Source organism: Anoplopoma fimbria, chromosome 12, assembly GCF_027596085.1.
Source record: "Anoplopoma fimbria isolate UVic2021 breed Golden Eagle Sablefish chromosome 12, Afim_UVic_2022, whole genome shotgun sequence".
Classification (NCBI taxonomy): domain Eukaryota; kingdom Metazoa; phylum Chordata; class Actinopteri; order Perciformes; family Anoplopomatidae; genus Anoplopoma; species Anoplopoma fimbria.
Genome location: NC_072460.1, coordinates 5,964,868 through 5,975,976, shown reverse-complemented (window position 1 = coordinate 5,975,976; position 11,109 = coordinate 5,964,868). Strand labels below are relative to the sequence as shown.

Sequence of the window (11,109 nt, the reverse complement as noted above, 5' to 3'; positions counted from 1 at the left end):
TAAAAACTGCAACTTGTTATTAAATTGTTTTTTTTAGCACATATTAACAAAGAACCAATGAGTTGATAGTGATCGTTTCAGGTGGTAGCAGGCAGATTTTGCAGTGCCCTGCTAGTTGTTTCCCCCCCTGTTTCCACTCTTTATGCTAAGCTAAGCTAACAGGCTGCTGGCTGAAGCTTTATTTTCAACCAAAAAATTCCGATCGCAAAATGTCAAACCCGTTTCTTTGAACCTGCAATAACTTTTTGGGGCCGCTAAACAGAAACAAGTTGTGAACACAATACTGACACACTGTATGGTCACCTTTTAAGTATGCAGCAAAACTTGTTAACAAACAGCTACATATTTTATACATCCAGCAGTTCTGCAGCACCACTATGATTTATTTGAGCTAGTCAGTGCTAAATCAGGGACACTCAACTTACTCTATTTGACCACTTTTGCAAAAATAGAGAACAAGGCCAGGGGCAAGTTAATAAACATACATTCATATTTTTCAGAATAAATGAGCCCATAGCTCATCTTTATTGAAAATACATATTTATTTTTAACGAACTGACTTATTAACTTAGTTTAGCCCCGAAACTCTGTCTGGATTTTTTTTGTTTTATAAACAAGCTCTATTAGTGTAGTTTGATGCTTTTTTTTATGCACTTGGCACCTTATTTTCATTTAAAGTACAAAAAAAGATATATTGTGAATTAGAAAAATGGTCTGGGGCTACCCAGCCACAACAGCTTGAGGAACATCACATTACATTACATTACATTACAGTCATTTAGCAGACGCTTTTATCCAAAGCGACTTACAGGAAGTGTATTCAACATAGGTATTCAAGAGAACTACTAGTCACCAGAAGTCATAAGTGCATCTCCTTTCTTAAACAAGCATCTTAAAGCATAAACCAGAGCAAAAGTATAGTGCAGAGGCAAATTACTACGAAAACAATAATTGCAACAGACTAATACGAATACAATAAGTGCTACAAACTACTACGAATAGGATAAGTGCAGTAAACTAATACGAATGCAATAAGTGCAGCGAACTGATACGAATACAGTAAGTGCAACAACTAATACGAATGCAATAAGTGCTACGAGGAAGGCTCAGGGTAGTACTTCTTGAAGAGGTGAGTTTTCAGCCTGCGCCTAAAGATGGGCAGCGACTCTGCTGTCCTGACGTCAGTGGGGAGTTCATTCCACCACTGAGGGGCCAGGACAGAAAGAAGCTGTGACCGGGTGGATCGGCCGCAGGGACCTCTGAGCGACGGGGCAACCAGTCGCCCCGAGGCAGCAGAGCGAAGTGGTCGGGCGGGGGTGTAGGGCTTGGACCAAGGCCTAGACATTAGGAGTCTAATTAGCTTATGTATTGTGTCGTTAACGTTTTCTGTATAGATAGGTTGTTTGTTGTAAAGAATTATGATTAACAATAATTATTGCAGCCAAGGGGAAAAAAATGATTATATCTCCTTTAAGTCCTTTCCAGCTAAAATACCTGGATAATTTGGAAGAGCAGAAACATTTTAGGGGCGTTCTTAACAACACCAGCCGACATGCAGAGTCTGATGTGGCATGCGGTTCTCAGAATAAGAGGGGAAATGAATGGCGGTGTCATTCGCGGAAACTACCTGTGGTCTCCGATACACTATGATCTCTTCAGGGAAATTGTATGTTGTCTCAGTACCTACAGCATCAGATCAGAGGGATTAGTGACGACTGACTCTAGACACTTTGAATTCATGCTAAAGATGAATGATTTGTATTTTAAGGGCTGGTTTCCTTTCCCCTGTCTATTATTATCTGATACAAAAATATGTACAGCGAATTGCATGGAGCCACCGCAGGGCTTTGATTTGGTATATCCATGACTGCAAACGTCTATTGCACTGGCAGGGGCTGATGGGAGCGCCAGTGTTCCCGACCTCCATTGTAATTTGCTGTCGTGTAAATGGTTGTTTTTCGCTGTAGGTGGGCCGTCTCGAAGAAGATTGGCGGGAGTCCCACAGGAGCGTCAAATAGACCATAAAGCAAAGTATGCTTTAGGACAGGCTTACTGTGATTGACAGGTCTCTACAGCTACCAGAGCTGTATACAGCGCCTCTACGTCACTATCAACAGTGTAAAATAATGAAGTAAAATTATTATTATTACTGATGAACACGTAAGAAGGATTTTAATGTTGGGCACGATGGAGCTATTTTCAACTACAGTGCACTCACTTAGCGTCGGGACAAAGAGGACGGCCTCTGTCTCCCAGCATCCCCATGTACATTACTATTAGTCATTTAGCAGACGCTTTTATCCAAAGCGACTTACAGGAAGTGTATTCAACATAGGTATTCAAGAGAACTACTAGTCACCAGAAGTCATAAGTGCATCTCCTTTCTTAAACAAGCATCTTAAAGCATAAACCAGAGCAAAAGTATAGTGCAGAGGCAGATTACTACGAAAACAATAATTGCAACAGACTAATACGAATACAGTAAGTGCTACAAACTACTACGAATAGGATAAGTGCAGTAAACTAATATGAATGCAATAAGTGCTACGAGGAAGGCTCAGGGTAGTGCTTCTTGAAGAGGTGAGTTTTCAGCCTGCGCCTAAAGATGGGCAGCGACTCTGCTGTCCTGACGTCAGTGGGGAGTTCATTCCACCACTGAGGGGCCAGGACAGAAAGAAGCTGTGACCGGGTGGATCGGCCGCAGGGACCTCTGAGCGACGGGGCAACCAGTCGCCCCGAGGCAGCAGAGCCAAGTGGTCGGGCGGGGGTGTAGGGCTTGACCATGGCCTGGAGATGTAGTCAGTCTATTGACTGTATGTCATTTGATTGGTTGTAAACTTATTTAAGATGTACACCATTAACTAACGCACCCTGCCTTATTACCCAATGACAGTAGCCCTATCTCGTAGAGGGGCCCTGGGTCTGATTTTAAGACTTAAGGCCGTTACACATCTGGGGGCGTTTTTATTGTGCGATTACTACGCACTTCAATATCATTTTTCAACTGTTGTTATTGCCATAAATACCTTCATGCATAGCATGAATATTGAGCTGCGAGAAAGCAACACAATATTTTTTGAAAAAGTTGATTGTGATGGGCTTTTTGCACTGTAAATAAAGGCATCATGCAATCACGTTGGATGGAACGGGTTGAGTTGCACTCAAGTAGGAACGTAGCATCCAATGTAAATACTCAAAGTTCACTTAATCTCAAAGATGTACTGGAGTACAAAACTTAAGAAACTAGGAGTTCTCTATCCAAACTTTTTGCGGTGGTTTAAGGAAGCTGAAGACCTGACATTTGGTTTCATGGGATAAGCATGTGCTCTGTGCTCTCTTGTTCAGGTCACTCATAAGGTAAATGCTTCTATTCAGCCATGTCAGATCACCCTGACCAAAAAAGCAATTCAACTGGACAAAAGCAAAAGCCCGTGCTTAGTTTGAACGGAACATGTTCTTTCCATGATGAAGTCAGTGCTGTTTGCTGCTCTATACTTGTATCTTAGGAGGTGTGTTTTGTTTCAATCTGCCTTCTAGCAGCATGCTTCTCTTTATCTTTTCATCTGTATGAAATGTTTTATCTTCCACATTTCCGCTGCTTTTCTATAGTGTCTAAAGGTGTCGAACAGGAAACCCGCCTAGAAAAAGGTATAACCACCTGACCTAGTATATACTATTTGTGTTACAATGCTTCTGTATGTGTTGCTTTTGTTTGAACTTCCTTTTTGTTAAATACATTTTATCCTGGCAAGTTTTCTTTTACTTTTCTACACATTTGGTTGCACTTTGATCTGAAGTGTGGTTTCATCCCCAACAGTAAAGATTTCTAACATGTTTAGGTCACAACGAACCCACCATGTAACCCAAAGCAATACAAAGGAGTCAAGTGTCATAGTTTAAAAAAATATTTATTGAAATCGTATAAAAATAGTTTCTAACATAATTTACAACTCTAATTTGAATGGATGAAAAAAAGGAACAATCCAAACTGCAATCATGAAAACAGAGTTTTCTCATTCTCACATCACACACACACACACACATAACATTCAGAACACACTCGCTCCCACAGCAGATAACAGTAACAAAACCTGTTACCATCAGTAGACGCTCAATGCTTTGACACATTAAGATGGAAGTGCTTTTGGGGACTATATACACAAATGATTTACAAGACATACACAAACAAACACGCACGCACCTGCTCTTTAAAAAAAAAAAAAAAAAAAAAAAAAAAAAATCTCAAGCCATAAATAATTATGGTCGGGGGGAGAAAAAAATATATTTTAAATAATCTGTTGGGCCTTCAGTGACGGTGGAATGAGATGCGCGCCAGCAGCCGGAAAAATCTCATAAATAAATAAATATATTCTGTGCTCGTCAATGTGTGAGAAAGAAGCCGCTGCGATTAATAAATATCATTATTTACAATTATTATCCCCACTGAATTGTAAGACCTGTGTGAGGCACTGTTTGAACATAAAAAAAAATAAGAAAAAAAGGGAAAAAAAGTGTAGAGCAGAGGTTGTTGTATTTGGGTATGGTTGCATTGTGGTGTGCGTTCAGAGTGGGTGTGAGTGGGTGGTTGCCTCACAGCCTTGTGTTTGTGTACAGTACAACACAGAGGGTTGCACACGCTGTAGTAAAAGAGAGTGAGGTAAGTCCAGTGTTTACTTTTTTTTTATGACTTGTTTGCACAGGGTTGCTTCCGGAGCTATGAGGTCGTCTGGTTGCTAATGACATTGGAGTAGTAGAAGTAGTGATAGCAGTGGTTGTAAATGACATAGGCTTTACTGATCTAGGCCCATGAGAGGAAAAAAAAAAGCAAACAATATAAAGCCTTGTACAGAGTAAGGAGCTAAACGGTCTCTTGAGAGGAAGAGCCATTCTGCTCTCACAAATTCAAGTATTTTCAGGGTTCTCCCCAACAATCTCACAGAAGGCACTTGAAGGTCGCAGGTGCACGCCGTCCGCTTGCCGTTCGGGCACAGCGGCGAGCGCGCGCGCGTACTGTTTTAGCTCAACGCAAGCGTCCGTTGCATTGCGGAGCACGCCCTCCTACAGGCTGATGAACACCCGACGGGTCGGGGGAAATCAAGTAGTCGGGCTGGTGAGGGCGGAGAGGGTCCGGCCCAAGAGGTTAAAAGCGAGGCATGATGTCATGACCTCGGTTTTCCTCTGTCCGTTACACCTCGCAGTGCCGGGTACAGTCGGCCTGTGCGCCGCCCCCCCATCCCCTCCTCTCTGCTTCGAGTCTATTACATAAGTATTTTATGCAAATGTCTCTTCCGCATCATGGGCAGTCCAGTTTCCAAAGGCTAACTGTCGGGCCTCCATCAGCGGGCCAGGGCTACAGCCACGGGGGCGGGAACGAAGGCAACAGACTCGTGGCCGATGCTGTGCAATCTGATCTCTGCGGCGGTCTTCTCCGTTTGCAACAGGGAAGGGACCCCGGAGGAGGACGTGCTCTGCATCCACGAGTGGTTGACGATGTCCTCAAAGGACGGTCGGTCAGCCGGCCGCAGTGACAGACACCACTTGATTAGCTGCTGGCATTCTGGAAGAGGAAGAGGAGAACCAATAAGTCTGGGGCACTAAAAATACAGTGAAATATCACAGGCCTGTCACCAGAGAGATAGAACGTGCGCTGCCGTGTGAATTTACCTGTGGAGACTCTCCTCCGGAAGAGGACCTGCCCTCTTGTGATCTCCTCATCGTGTTCGAACGGAATGTCCCCACAGACCATGTCATACAGCAGGACGCCCAGGGACCAAACAGTGGCTGAGCGGCCGTGGTAGCGGTGATATTTGATCCACTCTGGTGGGCTGTAAACTCTTGTGCCTGTCAGGTGGAAGGAAATATAAAAAAAAAAATAAAAAATTAGTAAAGCACAACATTTTCTTAACTGAAAATCTCTTAATGTATTACTGAATCAAATTGAAAATGAAAGCATTGCAGAAAATGTTTAAATCAGAATTATCAGCAGAGCTCCTGGGGCTTATTATATCTGGGTATATATTATATATATATATTATATCAGGTGCCAGGGATCGTGACTGCCAGTGTGCGTGCGTGCGGGAGGGGGGGCGGACATGTGACTTTGTTTACAAACTTTGAGTTGTAGAAAATGCAGCTTCCCTCCTATAGGGGGCGCAAAAGCAAAGGCTACACCGCTGAGCCAATATTAACAGGCTCTAGTGGAGGAGAGAGGGGGTGTCACAGATGACACAACCCTGGAATTCCTGGCCGGGTGCGTAGGCACAAATCACAAGACTAAACAGGGCTACTAAAATAAGCTACGACGTTACAAAAAAAAATAAAAAAATAAAAAAAATATATATAAAAATCTAAAATAACTCACCGTCAAAATCCGTGTAAATGGTGTCCTTCAGCAGGGCCCCGGAGCCGAAGTCGATGAGCTTCATCTCGCCGGTGCGGAGGTCGATGAGGATGTTCTCGTCCTTGATGTCGCGGTGCACCACGCCGCAGCTGTGGCAGTGGCGCACGGCCTCCAGCACCTGGCGAAAGAAGCTCCTCGCCAGCTCCTCGGGGAGGGCCCCCTTCTCCGTGATGAAGTCGAACAGGTCCTTCACGTTCTCGGGCCGCTCCATCACGATGATGAAGCTGTCCGGCCGCTCGAACCAGTCCAGCATCTTGATGACGCCGCGGAAGCCCGTCCCGACCTTCTTCAAGAGCACGATCTCCATAGGGACCCGGGAGCCATTAGGCTGAAGAGAGGAGCGATGAAGATTAGCACATATTCTCTTTAAACATTAGTATTCATGTGGGCGACATTAACGGGGAGATAAAGCGGTTCTCACCAGCTCTCCCCAGTCGGAGACTCTGTCCTTGGCCACATGTTTGACAGCAACCTAGCGGGGCAAAGAGGACACAACGTCAGACCACATATGCAACAAGACAGCTGGTTCAACAATGAAACATTATTATATATATATATATTCATTTTTTTTTTTTTAAAACACACAAAATAAAGCGTGCTTACCGGCGCTCCGTCGGTCACCCTGGTCCCGGAGTAGACGGTGCCGAAGCCGCCGCTCCCCAGCACCGCGCCGACCTGATACAGCTTCTCGAACGGCTCCTTCTCCCTCACTGCAGGGTCACAAACACAAACACAGCCGGTGAGGAACTAAATAACACATACACATATATATATACACACACACAGGAGATAATGCTTCCAAAAAACCCAGACTGCCGTCCTTGAACACGACGGGGCTGCCGGCCATTGCTGCAGCCCCGTCGTGTCCTCCGGCGGCGCGGTGCTGTGCGTAAAGAAGGGCGTCTAACCTTGGTGAACCTGGTGCTGGATTTTCGCCGGCATGTCTACGGCGGAGATGTGGGCCAGAGAGTTGAGCTTGGACAGCAGCATTCCTTTAAGGGTGTCCACCAAGTCTGCTCCTGGGTCCGTCACAGTGGCGTTATTCTCCCGGCTTAAAGTCCACGTTGCTGGAACAGAAATGCGGTAGGTAGGGGTCCTTTCATGCGGATAAAAGAAAAAAAGAAAAGCCGCTCCAGGGAAGTATAGAAAACGTAGTCCTTGTTTGTGGATATATGTGAAGTCTTGTTACGAATACAAAATAAATAAAAACGTAAGCGAAACCACGTCTGTCCGGTGTAATGTTTTGTAAACAGAGACTACGGCGCTGGACACGTCCTCCGTCAGACACCGGCTCTGGGAAACAGCGACGACGGGGGGAGGATGACTATAAGGCGGTAGTAAGAGGGCGTCGCTGCACCGCCCACTTCCGGTCCCCTCAGCCAATAGGGAGGCAGGAGACGCACGTCAGTCACTTAGTGAAAAATAAAGCCAATCCCATAACCTGCTGGGCCAGACAGAGACGTGGCGGGAATAAAAAACGCGCTAAAAGAGAAAAGAAAGGGGGTGGGTGGGGGTGACACTAAAGTAGTTATGAATTCAAGTTGGAGGGGAAATGCAAATTCAAAGCCAAGTGGGTCTCCCCCTTGTCTTTGCGGGAAACTGACTCATAAAAAGATGACTATTAATAATATGCTTCACAAAAACAAAACAGCAGTGCATTAAGTTACTGAAGCGGGGTGAGCATCCATTTCCACTCGGGTTTCCACAGATACAGTTCGCCATTTTTCATATTATAAGTGTGTGTGTGTTTTTTTTTGTAATTTCTCACTCTTCTCTTTTCCCCACTTGTTGTGTCTGCATTTGAGTTTAGAAACCAAATTGCTACTTTTGGTTGAATTCAATGCATCCAGGTGGCTTTTTTTTTTTTTTCTTTTTTTGGCGCAAATAGACCCCATACAACCTGGTGTGCAGTTCATCAATTGCCCCCCCCTGCCATCTACCTGATTGTTTCCACATTAAACACAGAGGTTTGCTGGCCGAAGTGAAGTCCACCACTATGAGTGTCTTCATTTGAGAACGCCTCTCTCCACACTGGCTGCGGATCAAAGCGCGCCGGGGGAGAATGGGCGCATTCCTCTCATTCTTTCAAATTGGGTGGCCGCGTTCGCAGGCGCTCACAGGATGTGGGAAACTAGAGATAAAAAGGACTTCCATTTACTCCCCCCTCTCCCCCGGCCTCCTCCTCCTCTCTCTCTCTCTCCCTCAGCCCTTCTTTTCCCGCGCATGTTATTGTCTGAATGGTATCCAGCCCCCCCTAAATTAAGTTTAGTTTTCTTTTTAGATTAATGGTAAACCATCATAATTCTTATTTACTGCATGTCACAAAGTTGTAATGAGCAGCTGTCTCTCCATTACACTAGAGGAAAGGGAGATTCATGAGGAACAAATATGTTTGTTAATTGTAATTTATTTATTTTGATTGACCTCTGGCAACTCCACTTTTTCAATAATAAAGATGAATTCTGTCCATCTTTCAATCATTTGTTGTCCTTTTGCATGCATTTACAAGCTGCAGACACTGTGTTGCATGGGCCCACATAAGGAAATCTGTAAACAAAAACAAAAAAAGTTTAATATAAACCTACACCATCTCGGTCATAAAGTAGCCTCCTTAATAAAACATTTTAAAAGTTCTATTTCATAAACTGTTTGCAGGTAAGCCCTGCTGACTGGAATGAAAACGATAGCATTGGAGTGTTTGTAATATGCTCTAGGGCAAATTCCTGCAATGACTCTTCAAATGTTTGAAGCCATTATGCAAATCAGGTGCTGCACTACATAACTCCCGAGTATGGGCCAATGATCATGTTTGAAAGCGTTAGTTATAGCGATGGAATGACTTGTACACTGAAACCAAAGCACACCTTGTTTTTCTGTAGTTTCATTATTTGTTTATGCTTGTGTGTTGAAGTTCAGCAGGTTGTTAAGTCTATTTTTAGTACTCTCTTGTTTTCTTTTTATGTTGCTGAATTTACAACTTAATATGTGAGACATCTACCATGATGTTAGTCTGCAGTAGTAACACTATAGTAATAGTAATTTAAGCATGTGGTGTCCTGAAGAGGTCCAGAGGGGAGTGAGTTCATGCTCAGTCAGGAGAGAGGTGTGTGAAAATGGAGTGGTCCAAAGCAACGAGTGTGGCTCATGAAATGCCACCAGTGAGCGCATCTCTGTTGGGCTGCAGATAGCACCGCCTGCATGATCAGCAGGGCTCAGGTGACAGCCATCCAACCCCGTCTGTCAGAAGGACAGATTATTAGTTGCACCCCTTGCTTTGGGGCCAGCTGCTCAGTCCAATCTCTGGAAGTCTCAGTTTTCAAAAGGGCAACATTACTGTAAAGCAGGACATCACAGATTGGATGTCAGTGATGGCTAAAAAGACTCATGGGGCAGCCCCATATCTGATGAGCTTTTGCATGAAGTTTCAGTCCAAAATCAAGTTTTTTCTTTTTTCTTCTTTTTCATATCAGTCCAACACTGCACACCGAAACTTCAGAGGCCGCATGGGAAAATAGCACCGTGGCGAAATATTATTCTTATGTAATACTCCTATGAATTGCTTCCTCTTTCTAGATAAATAGAAACTCTGCCCGCAGAAAGCTTTCACAGCACCAAAATATATTTCTCCATGTTGAATGTATGTTGTATGTAATCTGTAATTCAGAGAGGGGCCGAGTCGTTGTTTAGCAAGTCTCAAGTCTTTGCACTCAAAGTCCAGAGTCAAGTCCCAAGTCACGACTGACAAGTCCTGAGTCATGTCCCAAGTCAAGACTGACAAGTCCTGAGTCAGTACTACACTACTAAAATGTAATGTCTCTTTGTGCTTATTCTAATGATTAGGAATTTGACGGTTGACTAAATTGTGACTTTGAAGCACTTTTTCCACTGTGAGCTGCCAATGTTGCTCTTGATACTGTAAGTCAGTTTCCATTTTATGTTGCAAAGGGAAGCTTCCCATAAACTCTGTTATCTATCTGACTCTTCAGTGCATCCTTGACCTGGCACTCCACCTCCACCCTTCATCACAAACTTATAACACTTCCTAAGTAACACATTAACCACCTTCAGCACACATAGTCTTCTTAGGAGATGATTCATTTTCCCCCACGTGGCCACACGGATTCTGCCTCATACTGTCTCTCCCCTTCACACTTTTCTGGCTCAGCGACGCTTGTCCTCACTTGTTCAGCCATCAGTCACGATGGCCAGCCAATCACCTCTCCAGCTGTCCTCAGATCCCACCTGCTGCAAATCAGCAGCAGGTGGGACCACTCTGTTAAGTGACAGGAAAAGTAATCATGGAGGTGGACGAGACAAGTGTGGGCTTGCACAGGAGTGTCTGAGTCCCCCCGATGGATAGAACATGGCCTCTGTGGTCACGCCCATCGAGATATGTATGTCATGTACAGACACATATATTCACACAGCATCCTGGTATCATGAGATATGTTGTTTTACTTGTATTTTTTTACAAATAATATTTGCTTGAACCGTCTGTATATAAATGAGACTTGCAATTATTGTTAAGTGCTTTCTTTAGTTTACGTAACAGCTCACAGGCCTTTTGTTAGAGATGTGGTTAGTAGACTTTCGATGCAATTTCGGTGGTTTTGACACTTTACAGACATTCATGGCGGCAAATTTAACACGTAAAATGACTGAAACTCAGTTCTGCCGCTGTGCAAATATTCCAAACGGAAGGATAAATG

At 44.1% G+C, this 11,109-nt stretch overlaps 1 protein-coding gene across 1 annotated transcript; it reads right to left on the bottom strand.

The window, feature by feature from the left end:
- Positions 1 to 3,889: 3,889 nt before the first annotated feature.
- On the bottom strand, positions 3,890 to 7,569 carry pim1 (Pim-1 proto-oncogene, serine/threonine kinase). The gene is made up of 6 exons (XM_054609079.1): positions 7,309 to 7,569; positions 7,004 to 7,110; positions 6,822 to 6,872; positions 6,362 to 6,728; positions 5,665 to 5,841; positions 3,890 to 5,557 (listed from the first exon to the last, which is right to left on the bottom strand). The coding sequence occupies exons 1-6, from the start codon at positions 7,388 to 7,390 to the stop codon at positions 5,337 to 5,339; spliced, it is 1,005 nt and encodes a 334-aa protein (XP_054465054.1). The 5' UTR covers positions 7,391 to 7,569; the 3' UTR covers positions 3,890 to 5,336.
- Positions 7,570 to 11,109: the final 3,540 nt, after the last annotated feature.